Raw genomic sequence first — 21995 nt, forward strand, 5'->3', positions numbered from 1 at the left:
TTTTTTCCTTTTCAGAGGCTGAAAAAGGAACCGCACTGCAAGTTTCACTTGAAATTCATGGCTTAAATGCTCAGCAATCCCATTGCATTTTCTTAATCAATTCACTCTTCTGTGGTCCAAGAAGACTACTGCAACACCATCTTTGTCCTTAAACCTCCAGTTTTCCCTCCACCCTTCCTCAATCTCAGCTGTTAATTTCTTTTATTGAAAAAAATTGAAGCAATAGAGAAAAACATAATTTCTCACCACCAAATCTAATAATTTACTCCTATCCCATTTTGTCTGCCTTTTCTATGGTTAGAATGAACGAGCCTTCCCTGCTATTTCAGATCAACCTCTTCACTTGTGCATTGGATCCCATTTCCTTTGCCTATGCAAGTACTTGCAGTTATCCTTTTCTTTTTTTTTTTTTTTTTTTGCAAGAGAGACAGAGACAGGAAGAGAGAGAGATGAGAAGCATCAACTCGTAGTTGCATCACTTTAGTTGTTCATTGCTTCTCATGTGCCTTGATGGGGGTTGGGAGTGGGCTCCAGCCAAGCCAGTGACTTCTTGCTCAAGGCAGCGACCTTTGGGCTCAACCCAGTGACCATGGGATCATGATCCTATGCTTAAGCCAGCAACCTGCGCTCAAGCTAGTGAGCCTGCGCTCAAGCTGAATAAACCTGTGGTCAAGCCGGCAACCTCGGGATTTAGAACCTGGGTCCTCAGTGTTCCAGGTTGCCATTCTATCCACTGAGCCACCACTGGTCAAGCTAAAGATTATTCTTTTTTCTTTTTTTTTTTTTGTATTTTTCTGAAGCTGGAAACGGGGAGAGACAGTCAGACAGACCCCCGCATGCGCCCGACCGGGATCCACCCGGCACGCCCACCAAGGGGTGACGCTCTGCCCACCAGGGGGCGATGCTCTGCCCCTCTGGGGCGTTGCTCTGTTGGACCAGAGCCACTCCAGCGCCTGGGGCAGAGGCCAAGGAGCCATCCCCAGCGCCCGGGCCATCTTTGCTCCAATGGAGCCTCACTGCGGGAGGGGAAGAAAGAGACTGAGAGGAAGGAGAGGGGGAGGAGTGGAGAAGCAGATGGGCACTTCTGTGTGCCCTGGCCGGGAATCGAACCTGGGACTTCCACACGCCAGGCCGACGCTCTACCACTGAGCCAACTGGCCAGGGCCCTAAAGATTATTCTTAATGACATACTGAAAAGGTTGACTTCATGTTTTTGTGTCAAAATCATTAATTGAACTTCTTGCAGTTTGCCATTTTCTACACTTCTCACACTGCATGCCATATTCTTTCACACTGTGCCTCCACCATTAGTATCTTCCTGCCCTACTATCACAAAACTATAATTATCATCTTGGTTTACAAGATCATAATTTCAGGCCCTAATCTCTATAAGTAACACTAGCATATAACTAGGGTTCAGTAACCTCTCAAGGTGTTGACAGACATTGCTACCTGCTTTATCCAATATTGCTTCTTCTTCCCTTCTGACAAAACCCAAACTTGGTATGGTAGTTCCATAATGATTAGGAACTCATATTCCTTCTGTTATGTTGTTCTGCTATACTCACTCATACTACATGCTTTTCTACCTTTTGTCCAAGATGGCTAGCTTCACCCATGTTATCTGTGTTCCAATCAGCAAGGAGAAAAGGAAAGGGAAAAGGAACCTTACTTTTTTTAAAAAAAATTAATTTATTCATTTTACAGAGAGAGAAAGAGAGAGAGAGAGAAGGCGGGAGGAGCAGGAAACATCAACTCCCATATGTGCCTTGACCAGGAAAGTCAGGGTTTCGAACCCGCAACCTCAGTGTTACAGGTCGACGCTTTATCCACTGCGCCACCACAGGTCAGGCTACTTAACTTCCTTTAATGACACTTTCCATAAGTTGTATACCTTTTTTTTTTTTCTGAAGTGAGAACTGAGGAGGCATTAGGATTCCTGCACGCGCCAACCAGGATCCACCTGGCATACCCACCAGGGGGCGATGCTGCCCATCTGAGGTGTTGCTCTACTGCAACCAGAGCCATTCTAGCGCCTGAGGCAGAGGCCATGGAGCCGTCCCCCGGCCAACTTTACTCCAATGGAGTCTTGCCTGTGGGAGGGGAAGAGAAAGACAGAGAGAAACGAGAGGGGGAAGGGTGGAGAAGCAGATTGGTGCTTCTCCTGTGTGCCCTGACTGGGAACTGAACCTGGACTTCCATACGCTGGGCCGACACTCTACCGCTGAGCCAACCAGCCAGGGCCTGTATTGGGTTTTTTTGTTTTTGTTTTTTAATTTATGATTTTAATTTGTGTTTACATAGATTCAAGTGTCCCACCAAATATATCTCCCCCCTGTATTTTTTTTTTTACAGAGACAGAGAGTCAGAGAGAGGGATAGATAAGGACAGACAGAAACGAAGAGAGATGAGAAGCATCAATCATCAGTTTTTTGTTGCGACACTTTAGTTGTTCATTGATTGCTTTCTCATATGTGCCTTGACCGTGGGCCTTCAGCAGACTGAGTAACCCCTTGCTTGAGCCAGCGACCTTGAGTCCAAGGTGGTGAGCTTTTGCTCAAACCAGATGAGCCCGCGCTCAAATTGGCGACCTCGGGGTCTCGAACCTGGGTCCTCCGCATCCCAGTCTGATGCTCTATCCACTGCGCCAGTGCCTGGTCGGGCCCCCCTGTATTGTTTTTTAACATTTAAAAAATAGGACAGTAATAGCTATTCTGTGAGATAGAGCAGAGGTGAAAGTGCAAGGTGCATGTTTTCTTCTTTTTCCTCATTGTGCTGGAAGGCACTGAGATCTCCTGCAGGAACATAGCTCTACACTAAATTCTAGCTGAAGAAGAGAAATCTTACCTATTTCCAGGGGTGGAACTACCTGTTCTCTAGTATTAGAAGAAACCATCTTTTGTTTATATTTCCCAAAAAAGTCAACAGACATCACGCATATAATCTATACTGGTCAGTGGGAAGTGGCATCTGGTAGCAGGCAAGAGAAGAAAATCCAGATAATAGAAGAGGTAGGGTAATAGGAAATTAAGAAGAAAAATGCATATCCTTGCAAGAACTACCTACCATTCATCCCTACCACTCAGCTTGGGCCATGCCCTAGGAACAAGCCCAGCCTGTTAACATGGACACAAGTCAAATACCCAGAGAGCATTCTGCCTCCTTTGTACTCTTCCATTTTAGCCAGGCAGGATGATTTTATGTCTTATGTCTTCTCTTCCTGTGCTTATCATTTTAAGTTGCAGAAAGAGATCATATGCCCAGACTTTTACCTCAAAACAGCTTTTCAGCTGAGTATAACAAAGACAAAAAAAAAATCAAGCAACCTTCCTCCTCCCACAATTCTGTTCTCTGTCACTCCACAGGACAAGGGACACTCCCATTATAGCTTTTTCCTACTATCAGAGAGGAAGCACAAGATTTCCAAAGGAACTAGTGTTTGGTTTTCAGGTGACCCAGGGCAAGATTTCATTTTAGCATAAGAACAAATTCCATTTATTGAGCATCTACTTTCCAGCCCTGATACGAGTTTCTTGACAGATCTTTAATTCTAACAAAAGCCATATAATGTTTGTTTTATAATTATTCTCAATAGTACAGGTGAACAGACTGAGGCTCAAAAAAGTTAAGAAATTCAGTTCATAAACTGTAACTTTCTGAAGCAAAAGAACTGTTTAGGAGCAATACTGTTCAGTGGGAAGTGGCATCTGGCAGGAGGTAAGAGAATCAAGAAAATGAAGACCATGGAAGAGGTAGGGTAATAGGAAATTAAGAAGAAAAATGCTTGTCCCAGCAAAAACTGCCATTAACCCTACCATTCAGCCTGGGCCATGCCCCCTAGGGCAGCGGTTCTCAACCTGTAAGTCGCGACCTGGGGGGGGGGGGGGGTGTTGAACGACCAAAACACAGGGGTCGCCGAAAGCCATCAGAGATACATATTTTATTTAAAAATGTATTGTATAATAAATATACAGGTTGAGAACTGCTGCCCTAGGGTGTATGTGCATATGTGTGTGTTTAAATAAATCTCCATAGTAACCATCTGGTTTCTGTCTATGACAACACAACCTTGTGGTGTCTAAATATGGGCACTGGAGAGAATGAGTGTGGACTGGGGAGGGGAAGTGGGGAAACTATGCAGACAAGGCAGACTGCTTTAGTATGTCCTCAATTATCCCTCCCAGTCCATCCTCAAGGTAGGAAAGGGGCTTAAGGCCCCGATCTCTTCTGGTTTCACAGCAGTCACAGTTCAAAGCTGAACTCTGCATACCATTTGTCTTATTTTAACCAATTATGTAAATTCCTATCCAGTTAGGGGGATCCCCCTGAAGCAAGAGGGGAGAGATAGAAACTTTTTTTTTTTTTTAATTTTAATTTAATTTTTTTTTTTTTAGTTTATTCATTTTTAGAGAGAAGAGAGAGAGGAGAGAGAGAGACTGGGGGGAGGAGCTGGAAGCATCAACTCCCATATGTGCCTTGACCAGGCAAGCCCAGGGTTTCAAACCGGCGACCTCAGCATTTCCAGGTCGATGCTTTATCCACTGCGCCACCACAGGTCAGGCGAGATAGAAACTTTTACTTCCCATTTTCACCCCAGGTGCCACTTTCAGTAAGAGAGGTCAGAGGATCCCCTTTAAGGAAGACGTGGTAGCCCCAGATGGAAATAAACCAGTACCAGGATGTAGGAGTAAGGATAAATACTGCGAGACTAAATGGTTCCAGGCCAGAGTATGAGAGCCCCTTCAGATAGTGGTTCTCTACCTGGGAACCCCAGGGGAAATTTGGTAATGTCCGGAGACTTTCTGATTATCCTGAGTATCTAATGGGTAGAGGACAGAGATGAATTAACACCCTAAAAAACACAGGACAGCCCCACAACAAAGATGTATCTGGTCCAAAATGTCAATAGTCCTAAGGTTGAAACCCCGAGTTAGAAGATGAGGATCTTGGTCTACTTGCAGGAGCAACAATGATAGGTCAAATTATTTGAGGGGATACCATGGATGCCAACTTGTTCCCTGAGTTCCTTTCAAACTTCCAACCCAAGTATTTATTGTTTATTTACTTCTAACAATAATAAATCCAAACGAAGTCCCAAATTTGCTGTGAAGTGAGCTCCTTCTAGAGAGGAGGGCCTTAGGTATAACAGGACAGAGGCTGTGTAACTGGGCAAAAGGCACAATCCCTTGACCTCAGTTTCACCATTTGTAAAACGAGTATAGCGAATTCAGTGATCTCTAATGTCCCTTTAGTTCCAAAACTTTTTGTACTTTAGGATATTCCCAGTCTGAGTCAATGGAAAAGGAAATGAGTCAGAAATGTAATGGAGGAAAGTCTGAGGGCGACTCAGACTTAAGACACTTCAGACATGTACCTAATATCAAAGCAGAACTCATGACCATTGAATGATGCCAGGACTTTCCTTTGTATAGTCTTCTTCTTCTTCTTCTTCTTTTTTTTTTTTTAAGAGAGAGAGAGAGAGACAGGGAGACAGAAAGGGAGAGAGGGGGGAGAGAGATGAGAAGTACCAACTCATAGTTGCTTCATTTAGTTCTTCATTGATTGCTTCTCCTACATGACTTGATGGGGAAAAGGACTCAAGCCTAGTGAACCTGAGCTCAAGCCAGCAACCTTGGAATCATGTTGATGATCCCATGCTCTAGCCAGTGACCCTGTGCTCAGGCTGATAAGCCCGTGGTTCAAGCAGGCAAACTCATGGTTTCAAACCACGGACCTCAGTGTCCCAGGCTGATGCTTTATCCACTGCACCACCACCAGTTAAGCTCTGTGTATTGAAGGAGATGGTATCTACATGGGGTGATTTTAACAACAGTAAGTTGCTTATACCAAAACAATAAATAAATTCCTCATAGGTCTTGAGTGTTTGAATTACTACCAAGAAAGTTTTCTCTCCAGTGAAAAATATACATCTTCTAGCATAGATATCAGTTTGATGTTAGTAATTGAGTTTGGAACTCTAAGGTAAGTAGGTGGCACTAAATCAAGAATGATACTTGTTGGTCGGTTTGTAGACTTAGCTGCTAATATAATGAGAAAAGTTCATGTACTGTGTAAATTCTATTCAACCTTTTCTTTTTGTTTTGTTTTGTTTTTTTCTTTTTCTTTTTTCTGAAGCTGGAAACGGGGAGAGACAGTCAGAGAGACTCCCGCATGCGCCCGACCGGGATCCACCCAGCACGCCCACCAGGAGCTACGCTCTGCCCACCAGGGGGCGATGCTCTATTCAACCTTTTCTTTTTTTTTTTTTTTGCATTTTTTCTGAAGTTAGAAACGGGGAGGCAGTCAGACAGACTCCCATGCACCCGACTGGGATCCACCCGGCTTGCCCACCAGGGGGCGATGCCCCGCCCATCTGGGGCACAGCTCTGCCGCAATCAGAGCCACTCCAGCGCCTGAGGCAGAGGCCACAGAGCCATCCTCAGCTCCCGGGCAAACTTTTGCTCCAATGGAGCCTTGGCTGCGGGAGGGGAAGAGAGAGAGAGAGAGGAAGGAGAGGGGGAGGGGTGGAGAAACAGATGGGCGCTTCTCCTGTGTGCCCTGGCCGGGAATCGAACCCGGGACTCCTGCACACCAGGCCGACGCTCTGCCACTGAACTAACCGGCCAGGGCCCTATTCAACCTTTTCAATCTAAATATATTACTTATGAAACACTCCAAGCCAATAATTCTTTGTTGTTTCCTAAGCTAGACACTTTTATTTTCCTTTTATATAAGAAAACACATTTGGGTTTAACAAGAGATAACAGAAGAAAACCCCAAGTACATGAGCTCCCTACATTCAACACTGGATATGTGAACTCCCTGTTCCTCAACATGCCAATGACCTTTACCTTCACTCCACTTTGAATATCCATTTCTAAGGCCTTTGTCATTACATGGAAGAGTAATGTAAAATCTTGAACTCTAAAATCTTAAACTCGAACATCATTTTAATGACCAAGCTGAATTTACAGCTTAATCATCTACTCTTTGACCTTATCAAAACTTTTTATTTTTTTAAATTTATTGATTTTAGCGAGAGAGAGAAATAGGAACATCAACCCGTTCCTGTATGTGCCCTGACCAGGGATCGAACTGGCAACCTCGGTGCTTCAGGATGACGCTCTAACCAACAGAGCTATCTGGCCAGGGCTATCAAAACTTTTTAAAACTTTTTTTATTTTTTAGAGAGAAGGGGGAGAGAGAAATGTCAATTTGTTGCTCCACTTATTTGTGCGTTCATTGGTTGATTCTTGTATGTACCCTGACTGAGGATGACGCTCTAACCAACTAAGCTCCCTGGCCAGGGCTCAAAACTTCTCTTGACCAGGGTTTATCATGCCTTTCTCAGCCAGTATGAATCAGTCAGAATCCTTGAGCTCTTTTACCAGCACCTTCCATCCCTTTGCTCCCTCGTGTCCACTTCATGTCTACAAATTACAGTCCAGGATCTACACAGTAATCTATCTTCTCTGCTCCTGTACAGCTGGTGTGGCTGGGGGGGGGGGGGAATATATATATATTTCAATCCAGAAATATATGGATTGAATCTAAAGCCATACCACCAGAAATATATGGATTGGTACCATGCCAACGGATCTCATATTCCAAGGATTACGGATTCATGGTTCCCAATCTGTTAGGCCCTCAATACTGTTCCTTAACCTTTTACTTAGTGTTTTTTGTCAGCCCTCTTCCATTCCCTTCCCTTTCATCCTTTTAAACTATGACCACTCTTCTTAAGTCTCCTAAATTCCCACCTCCCTAAGTCTCAACTAGCAACATTACATCCTATTCCACAAAGAACAATGAAGCTGTTGAAAGACTCCCAACAATTACCTACCCTAGTCACAAATAGCTGAGTTTACCTACTAATACATCTTTACCTTGAGTTTTAAGCAGGATGAATTATGCATCCTCTTGGTTGCAATCCGTTTCTCACTCAAGTGACTTCCCAACTATATTTACCCCATTACCTCACCTTGTACAGCGACTGGCACATAGTAAGTGCTCAATAAATGTTTATTAAACTGTTGTTTAAATAACCACATCAACCTGAGCTTTTTCTATCCCCTCTTTCATCAGAAGAACTGTTTTTGGTTATCATCATTCTCTACTGAGCTTCAACTTTTATCTATTCCTTTCACTCAATGAATAAATGTGCCTAAATCATGCCTATTCTAAGCAACAAAACCTTCCCCTACCACTCAGTTCTACAAGCGAGATTTTAATTTTTTTTTCTTTACAGAGACAGAGTCAGAGAGAGGGATAGACAGGGACAGACAGAAAGGAACGGAGAGATAAGCATCAATCATTAGTTTTTCGTTGCACATTGCAACACCTTAATTGTTCATTGATTGCTTTCTCATATGTGCCTTGACCGCGGGCCTACAGCAGACAGAGTAACCCTTTGCTTGAGCCAGTGATCTTGGATCCAAGCTGGTGAGCTTTTGCTTAAACCAGATGAGCCCACACTCAAGCTGGCGACCTCGGGGTCTCGAACCTGGGTCCTCTGCATCCCAGTCCGATGCTCTATCTACTGCGCCACTGCCTGGTCAGGCTAAAAGCGAGATTTTAGCTCTACCAACCCATTAAAACTTGTCTCAAAAATATAACTAATTGCTAAATCATGTGGACACCCTTTAGTCCACTTTTAAAAACACTGTAATTTTATTATTCAAAATTAAAATTACCTCTAATTATCAAGTACATATTCATTGTCAAAACTTGAAAAGTACAAAAAAGTAGATATACACACACCCTAAATCATAATTCTGACAAATAGAGTTATCCACTATTTTGCCATGGTTCTTTCCTGAAAGCTTTTGGTACTTTTTACCACATACGTGAGATAGTCTCATTTCTTACTTCATATAACCTCCAATAGCACTTTACACTTAGGACTGATTCAGTTCTTCCATCTTCCTGATGCTCCTATTTTGTGGGGCTCTTGTCTCTGTACCCTTCAGATGTTAGCTTTTATCAAGGTCAGCTCTCCAATTTTTCTGTTCTAAATGCTTTTTCATGGCTTTATGGATATATCTTGAAGGCCACAGAATCTACCTTTTCTTCTCCTCCATCCTTGACTTATAAATACAGTAACTTATCGGTTACCTCCTCCTGCATGCCATATAGGCACCTCAAATTAACCCTTTTGCAAAACTTGCCTTCCTTGCTAAATTTCTTCTATTTGCATTCTCAGTCTCAGTTATGGAATCATCATTTACCCAGAAACCAGGGAATTTAAACAATAAATCCCATATCCCAGACCTTGCCAAATAGTCCCATGCTTAGAGCATCATCCCGAAATGCAGTGGTTGCTGATTCTATTCCCTGGCCAAGGAACATACAGGAACAGACCTATGTTCCTCTCTCTTTCTCTCTCTCCCTTCCTCTTTCTCTAGAATCAATAAACATTTTTTTTAAATTCCATATCCCACATCAATTTCTGTTGATTGTACTTCCATGTACTCTTACATCTGCACACTCTTCTTCATCCCCACTGTCATTGCCTTCCTTAGGTCCTAATCTATCTAACCTACAGTACTGCAGCAACACGACTCTTGTTCATAACTCTACCCCATAGTAAGAATTTATAAGCAGAGCATAGTACAGAATTCTTCACTTAGGTGTTTCATTGTTACTTCCAACTTACTATGCCACAGTTCATCATTTTCCTCTTCACAATAACCAGACCCCTTCTCAACCTTCCCATCCCATTAACAGCAACTCTAATACATCAAGTTTACCCTCTCCAATATCTTCCCCACACTGCAGTCAGATTTTTGTAAAGAGCCAATTTGATCATGTCATTCCCTTGGTCAGTTGCTTCCAGAATAAAATCCAAAGAGCCCTTTCTGATCTGGCTCTCACTTCTCTGCCAATCTTTGGCTGCATCCCTTGCAATTACTTTTAAGCTTCCAGATTGTAGTAACTCTGAATCCTTTTACCTACTGTTCTTTCCCCTTGAACAACTCCTTTTTTCTTATTTTTTAAATGTTTATTTTATTGATTTTAGAGAGAAGGGTGAGAGCAGGAAAAGAGACAGGAATATCTGTTCCTGTCTGCGCCCTGACTGGGATTGAACCGGCAACCTCTGTGCACTTCAGGAGGATGCTCTAACCAGTGGTCAGCAAACTCATTAGTCAACAGATCCAAATATCAACAGTACAATGATTGAAATTTCTTTTGAGAGCCAAATATTTTAAACTTAAACTATACAGGTAGGTACATTCCTTATCGAGGTAGCGCCCGCACGTGGTATTTTGTGGAAGAGCCACTCTCAAGGGGCCAAAGAGCCCCATATGGCTCGCAAGCCGCAGTTTGCCAACCACTGCTCAAACCAACTGAGCTATCTGGCCAGGGCAACTCCTTTTTTCAACTTAACCTTTTTACCTAAGTCCTATTACTATATCAGATTTCAGTCTAGAAGCTATTTTCTGTGAAAGGGTTTTCCTGACTTTCTCCTACCTCCCTAAGTTAGGTGAATGCCCCTTATTCTATGCTTCCAGAGCATTTTGTGCTGATCCCCATCTTAGTGCTGATCTCTGTATTTTAATTGTTTATCCATCTTTATTATACTCGCCTGTAGTATGTAAGCTCCTCGAGGGCAAGAAACTGTATCTTATGCACTTATCCTGTGTAATCATCACAACCCTTATGGTAGGTACCATCTCATTCCTATTTTACAAATAAGTAAACTGAAATGAAGTTTAAGAAACTTGTTCTGAATTATCAATATATATCAAAATCAGGACTTAAAACCAGGAAGCTTGACACTACAACCAGTCCATCACTAAATCCATTTCCTCTAAACCCCTTCTGCACATGACTTGGCAGTGGCCTATCTAAAACACAGATCTGCCAGGTCTCCTCTTTGTAATCCCCTCAGTAGTTCCTAGGCCTGCCTGCAGGCTACATCCTCACTCTGGCTCCTGCCTACCTTTCTGGCCTGGTCTCCAGCCACTGCCCAGGACCCACTTGACACTGGTACTGCAGAAACACCAGATTCCACACTGTCCCACCCTTTTCTAAATGTTGGTCCCCTTACCAAAATGCCCCTTGTTTGCTTACCTTTCTGGAGAAATCCCGTTTATCCTTCAGAACTTACTTCATGAAACCTTTCCTGATCACTCTTTCCCCCAACCCTTTGCAAGTAGTGGAGTGAATCCTGCCTGGCTTCACTCTCAGAAGCTGACTGACGTGGGCAAGTTACTGTTTTAGTTTGCTCATTTGTTATAATGCAATAGTAAGACTACTTCATAGAATTGTTGAGGGGATTAAATTAGATGATGTAAATTAAACCCTTAGCACAGGGCTAGACACTTGGTAAGCACTCAAAACATTTAGCAATTACTAATTCCATATCCCTTCGCTCTATGTAGCTAGCTCTTTACTGCTGCAAGTTAAACACTGCAATATGATTTCTTCGTGTGCAGTTTCTCCACCAGAGTATAATCACCTCGAAAGAAGCACCCACATATCACATACCTTATATTTTAGCCCAGTACCTGGCATATCGTGGGGTCTTATTCAATGATAATTGAACTGGACTATTTAAATACTACCTGTCTTTCAAGGCCCGGTTCAATTTCCATTTCCATTTTCTCCACTAATATTTACCTAATGATTCCAGCCCTCGGAGTTTCCCCTTCTCAGAAATATTTGACCACTGCTTGAATAATCATATGCTATCGGTTTATATGTAGAAGTGCTATCTCAATGAGGCTTCCATTTCCTCCAGGGCAGACCCATCCCTTACACTGTTTACTGCTCAATGACAGCTAGTGTTTCCAATCGCAGAGTGAGTGTTCAACAATAACTCGGCCTGACCAGGCGGTGGCGCAGTGGATAGGGCATCAGACTGGGATGCAGAGGACCCAGGTTTGGGACACTCGGTCTGCTATAGCCCCAGTCAAGGCACATATGAGAAAGCAATCAATGAACAACTAAGATGCTGCAACGAAAAATTGATGCTTCTCATCTCTCTCCCTTCCTGTCTGTCCCTCTCTCTGACTCTGTCACAAAAACAAACAAACAAAAAAACCCTGATGAATTAAAATATTCTACTCTAGCATGGGAGGCCTCACTGTATCTTTATTAGTAAGTCACCTACCTCTAAGAAAATTCAGCTAACAACCCATCTCCTGACTCTCCTTCCTTCTGCTTGGAACTAAATTAATCTGCTTTATTTGTATGCCATTGTCATGTCTTAGCTTCCCAAGGAAAAAAAAATCTTCCTTTTCCTCTTGCTATTTTTCTTTTGCTCACATTTTCTGGGCCCAGGCCACGCAAGCTTAAACTAAATGCCGCTGGACAGTCATGATGCCTTTATCTCTGACACCCTGCATATCAGATGGCTGAGAGGTTTGTCAGCACAACCATCACTCAACCAAATTGGAGGAGTGAAAGAACCCTTGATCCACAATTTGGAATAAAGATTTTAGAAGGTGTCTACCTAAGACACCGGCAGGAATAGCTATCTGAAGCACTGCAGAATTGGTCTGTTCTGGCTACCTAGCCCTACAGTCAGGGAGTGAAAACGAAGAAATGGCAAGTTTTAAACTAAAATAGAGATGGCCACAAACATTTATTGGCACCCCAGGATTCCTAAGGCTACAGCTTAAAACTAAGGACCAGGGAAGCCAGGAATAATGGAAAAATCATACAGAAGCCTAAATACTAACTTGAGCTCTTCAGTAAACTAGCTTTGCCACCTTATAAGTAACTTATTTAACTGTATTAAAATGAAATTGCACTAACTGAATGATCCTACACTTAACCTCCTGATCTCATTTCCCAGCTGTATCCACCAAGTTAACATAAATTAGGGACATGCTCAGAGATGTGTTGGGAGTGGTTTAGGATATATGTATGCTGGCTTTGATAATTGAGTTTATACTTTTTGCAGTGTGTGAACTTTTTCATATATTTTCTTCCAGTTAGACAATAATCCCCACAAAGGTAGAGAATGCCTCCTCTCTTTAATATATCTCCCTACCACATGGCTCATTCAGTGTCTAGTGTGCTGTTCAGAAAGGCTGATGGTTAGGAAGCAACAGTCCCCTGGCTAAAGCTGGGGAGAGCAAGTCAGGAACACCGTGAGTAGCTGAAAACATAGTATTTAGGAAGCAACTGATTAAGAACAATGAGTTAGATACCAAGAACAACATTTCTTCTCCAGTTTACAAGTACCCCTCTCTGTCAATAAGATGAAGATTTCTCTAAAATATCTGTCTCCTGGATTGTTTGTATTTCCTGATACTCATTTGAAAGCCAATCACATTTGGGAAAATACAACTCTCCTTCCTAATCAAACTTGGGCAAATGGGCAAGTAGTTTCAGTTTACCACACGTGAATGTTGGTGGGGCCAGGGAAAGACAGGTTTGAATTTGTTTCTCTGGTGGTAAGGTTTCTTCTGTATAATATATTCACAAGTCTTTTCTTTTCAACTTCTTTAAGTGTTAGGATTCCAGAGATGAATGAAGAAGTCACTCTGCCTCCTGCTGGCCACAGCCAGAAAAGCTTGAGTTCCTTTTGGTTTATTATTAGAGAACTTGCGAGGGAATGCAAGACTGAAAGGGAAAAGAGTGGGCTTCCTTTTTTGCTTAGTCTGGACAACACGTTAAGTGTCAATAAATCATTTAGATTAAACACCCTCAAATCCCTCATTCTGTGAGCCAAAATCTGAGGTTGATAGATCTACATTAGCTACAGGAACAAAGGGATAGACAGGAGTCAGGAAAAGAAAGCCCTGGCCCGTGTGCTAAACATCCTTGCTCCCTCTGCCTGAGGGACGAAGTGGAGAGCCTAGCCACATGCCATATTAAGGGTCCACGTTCCTTAAAAACTTAGGGCCCTACACCAGCTTCTCCTCTGAATGGTGTCTTCAGTATTTTCTTCCCTTTCCCCAAACCCCAATAAAACACACCAACTGCTTCAGAGTATTTCTGGGTTGGGTTTCATCTTGGATCTTTTTTTTTCTCTTTTATTTCAAATACTGAAAAAGCCCTCTGGGCTCTGTGGGGCTCCCATGCTCATGACCCCTTTTCCCATACTCACTGCCCTCCTCCCCACACTAAATCTGTTAAGAGGACAATTTTTTTTTTATGAACAATTAACATTAATTGCATTCTCAGCTTGCTCTGCGAAACAGAGGAGCTATTTGCATCTATCACATTTAGATGGAGTTTCTTTTATCTGACACCAGGTCCCTAGCTACATCTAAGCAAACATGGCATTTTTCTACAGAGCTAAATTGGAGCCCTACGTCTTTAGTTTACTCCACTTCCTTCCCCCCTCACACCCACCTCACACCAGCCGCATAGTTAAGAAGGTCAAGAATGTTATCGACTCCAAGCCCTAATTCAAATTCCCCATATCTCCCACCCACCCTTTCAAACAACCCTCCCAGCTCCCACCCCTATCCCCCAAGATTTCACTGAGATTTCTTCCAACAATTATTTAGAAAAAAGGTAAAACAAAAAAGGTTCAAGGTCTTGGTGCTCAGCCCAAGGGGCTCCATGCACTGGGACACCGAGGGGCAGGGGCTTCTGCCTCTCCAGCCCGCCCGAGCCACCTCCTGACCCCTGGCTGTAAAAGCAGGGAGGGGCAGGAGCCAGCACAGGACCTAGGGGGGGGCAGCGTCTCAGGATCTGGCGGAGCCCCAGGCAGCATCATTCAACATGGCCACTGCAGACGAACACAGAAGAAAACACTGTCAAGTCATAAGGGAAAACCCCTTATATTTCATACCAGTCTCTATCCCACGACTCTTCTACACTTAACAATCATTAGGCTACCTAGCATATACCTCAATTCTATTCATAGAAAATTATTTAAATAAAAGAGACAGAATTTCAGTCTAATCCATAAAACAAAATGTTCTTTGCCTTTTTGGAGATATCCACAAAAACAAAGAGAAAAATAATTTGTTAGACAAGATCAAAATAACTGGAGGCCTGCAGGGGTGTAAGCTGCCTGCTAGCTGGGTCATACACATAGCCAAACCTCGTGAAGCAGCGAAGACTTACGGTGGGTGACCGGATGGAGGCCAGGGCTAGACACACACATGTTGTTTTAAATGGACTTAATAATCCAGGTTTAATCAAAGCAGTTGGGATTTGGATTTTGATATGACCCTTCTTTGCCATGGGAGTTATGTACTTCATGCTGTGGAAACACATGGCAAATAGAGAATGTAGTCTGATTCTTTGTTTTCTTAGCCAGTTAGAGAGTGAGACCAAGAGTTTTCTGATTTCCCTTTTTCTTCTATTCTTTCTTAAAACCAAACTCATTGTAACCTCAGTTTTGAGTATTCAAACTGACCAATACAGAAAGTGGATCAGACAGAAACAAAAAAAAGTACAAAATTTGAGAAAATCGGAGATGAAGAAAATGTACAAAATTATATATATATTTATATATATAAGAACACGACATATCTATGTACAACATGGCTGGGACAATAGAGGAAACTATACAAGGATGTTTGGCATTTCCCCCTTCCCACACGGACTTTAGACTAAGAAAGACAGCATGAGGAAAAATGGAGCAAGAAACACAAAAATTATATACAATTACAAGTGATAGTCAAGGGGTCTAGGGGCCAAAGAATCCAGGGATCCTTCTCTCTTCATTCCTTCCTCACCATTTTTTTCCTATTCAATCAGAATGACAGCCTGAAAAGTGACTGGCTGGTCAGGAGAGAACCCCATCCCCCATATGCACATCAAGTTCATCAGTCATTTTCATTTGGCCAATTAGAATTTGTGAGGGGGCAAGAGAGGATTATAGAACCTTCCTCTCTTGAACAGTTCTCATCCTGATCCTCTCTCTCATAGCTAGCAGGTTGTATTCAGTAAGACTCAAGCCAAGCTAGTGATAACCAGATTACAGCCACTGCTGGCCACCTGCAACCCCTTTCCTTCACCTGTCCACGAGTCATCACTGCTTCTTCCCATCACACAGGAGCTGAGTTACTGAGCTCAAGGAAGGCAGAGATTTCTGTGTTCCTTCTCTCTCTCCTTAACCACCTTCCCCAGCTTTCTCCAAATGTGATTATTTCCTAGAACCTGCTACTACAGCCCTGCCAAAGTACTAAGTCCCAGGAGGTAGCTCAAGTTCATCCCTTTTTTTTCTCGCCTCCCTAACAATACCCGGCATCTGATGACATCGGAAACGTGGGACTCCACATGTGCACGACTGAGCATGTTTCCTCAGGCCCACAGCTCAGCTGCCAGAGCAGCCCCTTCAGCAGTGAAGGCGCAGACTGTAGGCCAGGAAAGCAGGGTGAAGCAGAAGCAAGAGCTTTTTTTTTTTTTTTTTTTTCTGAAGCTGGAAACAGGGAGAGACAGTCAGACAGACTCCCGCATGCGCCCGACCGGGATCCACGCGGCACGCCCACCATGGGGTGATGCTCTGCCCACCAGGGGGCGATGCTCTGCCCATCCTGGGCGTCGCCATGTTGCGACCAGAGCCACTCTAGCGCCTGAGGCAGAGGCCACAGAGCCATCCCCAGCGCCCAAGCCATCTTTGCTCCAATGGAGCCTTGGCTGCGGGAGGGGAAGAGAGAGAGAGGAAAGCGCGGCGGAGGGGTGGAGAAGCAAATGGGCCCTTTTCCTGTGTGCCCTGGCCGGGAATCGAACCCGGGTCCTCCGCACGCTAGGCCGACGCTCTACTGCTGAGCCAACCGGCCAGGGCCCGAAGCAAGAGCTTTTATGGCTAGCTTCTTAGCATTTGACCCTAAGACCATGATACTTATGAGGCTCTCTTGCCTGAGTTCATAAACCCACAAATCTCCACTTCTTCTCTCCCCACGTCTTCAAATTGTTGCCCTGTGCAGAATATAGGCCTTTCTCACTTATAGTTTCACAAATAGCAGAGTTTTTCAGCTGTCAGTTATAGAATTTTAAAAACAGAATCAATCTTATCTATATTCAACTCTATTTTACAGATGAGGAAGTAAGAAATCCTGAGAGGTTAAATGACTCAAGCAAAGTTACATCTCACTTCTGCTGAGACCACGTGGAACTAGACCTAAACCCAGATAGCTTGACTCCCAAACCAATGCTCCTTCCACTATGCCATGATACTTTCAAAAGCTACATACTGAGAGAGAGAGAAGGCAACCATTTTATGTGAAGAATGTTTTCCAATCTTTACATGAAGAGCCAGGGCAAATTGTAAGAGACACTGACTAAAGGAGGTTAAGAGCGCATTATAGTTTTAGGCAAGTAAATCAGTTTTTCTTTTTGAGGATTCTCTAAACCTGCCATAATGGAAACATGAAGCAATAGCAGCCTAAGGGACAAAACACTGAGAAGCAGAGAAAACAGGTCTCATTCAATCTACCTTTCCCATCAATGTCAGGTTAGCCTTGGATGTTAACCCTGCCACATTATTCCAAGGCATAGCCTAACCAATTTTCATTCAAAAGGAGAAATCACGTCTCCCCAGTTTCTCACACAGAATAAAAAGAGAGTTTGCAATATTATCCAATCCTAGTCTCCTACTTCTGGGCCCCTATCTGGGCTACAGTGAGGGTATGGAAATCTCAATTTAACCCAAGAAATGAACTCGGAGCCACTCTTCAACACACATTACATTCTCAGCAGCTCCCAGCTAAATCAGTCATCACTGGCTAGCAAGCTAAGTTCTCTAACTAAGTGCCCATTCCATCCCTGCCTAAAATATATAAAAGTCCAGAAGGTGAGAAGAATGGGGGGCCAGATTACCCCGCAAGCTTGCTGGTGACGAGCGAGGACTTTCTCTGGGGCAGATCCTGTGGGGTGGGGATGTGGTCACCAGTCACCAGGTTCTTGTCTGGTCCTGCACTTGGCAGCTGCTTATTCTTCATCTTGGCTTTGGCCATGTTGTAGTCTCCTGAGTCAAAGTATTTTTGCTAAGAGACAAGAGGGAGGTTTGGGTGAGTGAGGAGTGCTGGCCGCCCTTAAAAGCAAGGAGACCCATATCTATTACAAACCCTCATCTACTCACAGACTTTTCAAGTCTTCCATGATTAACCTCAGGCATATATAGCTTAGGATTAGTTATATGAACTTACATTTTCTCCCTAAATGTGTTCTGACTTTTTCAGGCATGGAAGCAGTTTCCCAGCTAGAGTATAGATTTTTGGAGTTAAAAGATAGCCCCTACATCATTTATAGCCTCATCAGTACAGGACAATTAACAAAATTTGATTTTATATATGAGGCTTACCGAGGGCCTGTTAGTCACCAATGGGTCTGGTGCTGGGCAAACAGAAAGGAACAAGACATCTAGAAGGGTCAGCCTGGGGCTACCCTAGCAACCAGCAGGAAGTCAACCTCTAGCCAACAACCTCAAAATTGAAAAGTGTTCTCTCAGACCATGAATAGAACCTGGTCTTGTTCATGGGGATAATATACTTTCCCTCTGACTCCCATAGCTCCCACACATGCACTGTGGCTGTGATAGCTTGCCCACGCCTGCCTTGCCTACAGCAAGGTAAAATGCAAATCAGCATCATATCATCATCTGTGACTAAGACTCAACAACTAGGATTCTCCATAGGGTCTGTTTCATCCTCCATTTCAGCCACACAGAGGAATACACTCTGGCATAATGACTTAAAATGCCTTAGTCAGCGTCAGGTGCCTCTGGAGACTAAGAAACCTGATCGGGAGCTAGATGGCCATGAAGGCAGACTCTCCCTTGGTGAGGAAATAAAAGTCTCTTGAAGGAGTAAATGGTTAGTGCTAACTTCAAGGGTCTGAGGAAATCTATTCAAGTTGAGGAAATCTATAGGACAGATGGTTTGATCTTTTTCTAAAATGATGCACCCCTAAAATTTAGCTCTAATTCTAAAAAGTACAATCCTAAAATTCCCACCACCCAAAAAAGCAAATGCCTAGAGCAGTCAGTATTCTAGTCTCTAACATCCTTCCCTCATCCCCCCTCCCCCTACTCAAATGCCCTACATTAAGCCTTAATATCCTGTATGGGAAGTCAGAAGATAACTGACACCATATCAGAGATTTACAACACTGTCATTTGCCTTGCTCATTACAAGTTTTTAATCCCTCTCCACTGCACCCAACTACAAAGCTTCCAGGTTGGCATCTGGCAGAACCTGTGCAGACCTCACCCCTTTGGCTACATAGGAAGAGTGTAAGAGACTGAGGCCCATACCCCTTTCTGCAGTCTCTTCATGAGGAAGTCGGAGCCTCCAGGCTTTTGTCCTAGGCTTGGATATTTGGCCTTTAGCTTTGCCTCCTCAGCTCTCTCTGGGAGAATACCTTCTTTCTCCTGCGTGTCCTAGAAGGAACAAATGGGCCAAGAAAAAGAATTAAAGCAACTGCTTCTAATATCTGATTACCTTTATACTATTTTTCCTGCAGATCCATCTATTTGTAAAGATGCTATTTGCATTCTACTCTTAAATAAAGCTAGACTTTCATTCAAATTCCTAAAGCTCAAGGAGACCATATTGTGAGAGAAAAAAAGAAAAGGTACTTCTCACACTGCGCCCAGGGAACCACCCCAATGACCTTTGACTATTGGGGTTAAAGGTAATACCTAAACACAATCCTTCAGTCACAGAGCAAGCCACAGCTCACTCAGCACAGAAGCCAGGAAAGACAAAGAGAGAAAAGAGCCAGCCAAGGTTGTTAGTGATGCATGATGCAAAGTACCCTGGCTGTTCCTAACACACAGTGCAGGTCAAATGAGAATGCAAAGGGGTTAGATAATTTTGCTGCAATATTCCCTCCTTATTCAGAGTCTAAGATAGTCATCTGAGAAGTCTCTCTGTGGAGGAGGCTAGAGCTATGTAGCCTTCTCCAAAGATCTCTACCTTAGTAAATGGGATGACATTGCTTCAGCATTTCCATAAACATGTCGTAGGAAGGTCGTAGATAAACAAAAATGAAAACAACACTATTTTTAATCTCAAGAAAACTAACATACAGTAGGTTCACTGTACTTATCCAATTTTTGCCAAAACGTCAATACCATCCCTAGTGGGGCAAGTGATGACAGTTTGGGGAACATGCCAAGAGCTCAACTGGTTTGCAACAGCTCTCACTGTTGTTAATCTCTTCTTGCTTTTTGTGGGCCCTCTGCCCTTTTCTTTAGTGACTTTTTTTAAAAGAATTTAAGCCAATCTGTGGCTCCCCCCCTCAAATTTACTTACTGATTTTAGAGAGAAAAGGAGGATGCGGGTGAGAGGAGTGAGAAGGGGAGGGAGAGTGAGAGAGGGTGAAAGGGGGGAAGAGGGAGGAAGGGAGGGAGGAAAAAGGAAGAGGGAAGAAGGCAGGGAGAGAGAAACATCAATTGGCTGTTCCGCTTATTTATGCATTCATTGGTTGATTCTTGTATGTGCTCTGACCAGGGATGGAAATCACAACCTTGCTGTATTAATATGATACCCAGCCTGGGCTATGGCTCTTTTCAGTGGAATTATTTTCCCTTCCCTTGGAAATCCCACACAGATATAACAACAGGTGTACTTCATGAATCCTCGAACCCAGTACTAAATGTTGTAAGTCAAATACAACCCCCCAAGAAAAGGTTTATTTGGCGTGTTTCATCACAGAATTGCAGGGGTACTAAGTCCTCTGCCTTGTAAATCTGGGGGGAATGGGGTGGCATCTTTCTGGTCACGAAAGATGTCTTTTGGTGTCTTTTCTAAGTTAAACCTCTACTATTCTGTACGTAACTCTAGTCCTCTTCAATCTTGGTCCGTCCTCATTGAAGGTGGGCAACAGATGAGTCTCAATCGTCAAAATAGGTCTCAAGAAAGTTGCCGCCTTAAACTAGCCATGTTAATAATTACTCTTCTCCCTTCCCCCAATGCTGGTTCTTTTTAAACGTTTTTACCTCGACCTATATCGTTCGGAGAATTTAGGATACAGGTACTAGGGTGGTTGTTGGGTTATTTATCCCTAATAACTAACAAATCACATTACATCCAGTAATGTGATTCAGTCAGTCTTTCCAAACACCCGCCCCGCACCCAAGCTCGGCCAATTAAAGCACAACTTAAACGAGTTGAGCGGCAGGTTTGTTGGCCAATCAAAAAGAGTACGGAACTGACTGACAGTCGACCCAAGCAACTAACACCAAAGCAGCAAGCCGCGTTGAAGCTCACCCTGTAGGACGCCAATAAATGGCCAACCCCTGAAGAGTCCGGGACCATGACGACCAATCCGCACTAGTGAGAGACCGTCTCCCGCCTCATCACGGCCGTCCCTGACTCGTCCACCCACACCCCCTCATTTCACCTGCTTCTCCTCGCCGGTCTCCTCCGCAGGGTTCTCCTCTTCTTGTTTCTGGGACATGGTGGGACCGGGACTGTGGAGTGTAGGGGGCCCGGGAAGTCAACCGGAGAAGGGAAGGGGGAGGGGAAATGGGGACAACCTGCGCTGCTCCTTCGGTTCCTGTCACTAGGGTTGCTCACTCAAAATGGCGGCCCTGCCCGTGACGTTATGGCCGCCCCTTCTTATGGGAACCAATAGAAGTGAGGTAGATGGGCCAGTGACGTAACGATCTACCAATAGTCCCTGGCTAAAGGTGGATTCTGTACACCAATCTGGAAAGAGAATGAGCCACAAGGACCAATTGGAAGCTCGTGGAGGATGTTAGGGGGCAGTGCTGCTAGCCTTGGTATATTTGCTCTTTTGGTGGGATCTGACATCCTTAACCTTCGACATCCTTAACCTTCGGTGCTCCGCGCCCAGAAGCTATTGCTGAACTTAATTTAAACTCGGAGAGCGAAAGGATGCAAACCTTTAATTTACAAGTGGAGAGGATTAAGCTTTGTGCTGTGTTGGCAGGAAATTATCGAGCCCCAGAAAGTAATTTATAGGTCAGTGGATATTAAAGTGGTAACATGATTCCCATGTGTCTGTGTGTGGAACGGAGAGTCTGAGTCCCCAGCCTCGAGTCTTTTGCAGAACACAAATGGCTTAGGTTTGATGATTTAAAACTTTTATGTACAGTTTTATACTTGTTT

At 43.7% G+C, this 21995-nt stretch overlaps 1 protein-coding gene across 3 annotated transcripts; it reads right to left on the minus strand.

The window, feature by feature from the left end:
* Positions 1-394: 394 nt before the first annotated feature.
* ENSA (endosulfine alpha) lies at positions 395-21459 on the minus strand. 3 transcript variants are annotated; one of them, XM_066377367.1, is made up of 4 exons: positions 21265-21459; positions 19172-19297; positions 17737-17903; positions 395-2093 (listed from the first exon to the last, which is right to left on the minus strand). In XM_066377367.1, exons 1-4 carry the CDS (start codon positions 21319-21321, stop codon positions 2030-2032), a joined length of 414 nt encoding a protein of 137 aa, XP_066233464.1. In that variant the 5' UTR covers positions 21322-21459; the 3' UTR covers positions 395-2029. The 3 variants fall into 3 exon arrangements, with proteins under 3 accessions (XP_066233464.1, XP_066233466.1, XP_066233463.1); XM_066377369.1 differs by lacking the exon at positions 395-2093 and adding an exon at positions 12272-14692; XM_066377366.1 differs by lacking the exon at positions 395-2093 and adding an exon at positions 14740-15172.
* Between the last annotated feature and the right edge of the window lie 536 nt (positions 21460-21995).

The sequence above is a fragment of the Saccopteryx leptura genome, chromosome 3 (assembly GCF_036850995.1).
Source record: "Saccopteryx leptura isolate mSacLep1 chromosome 3, mSacLep1_pri_phased_curated, whole genome shotgun sequence".
Classification (NCBI taxonomy): domain Eukaryota; kingdom Metazoa; phylum Chordata; class Mammalia; order Chiroptera; family Emballonuridae; genus Saccopteryx; species Saccopteryx leptura.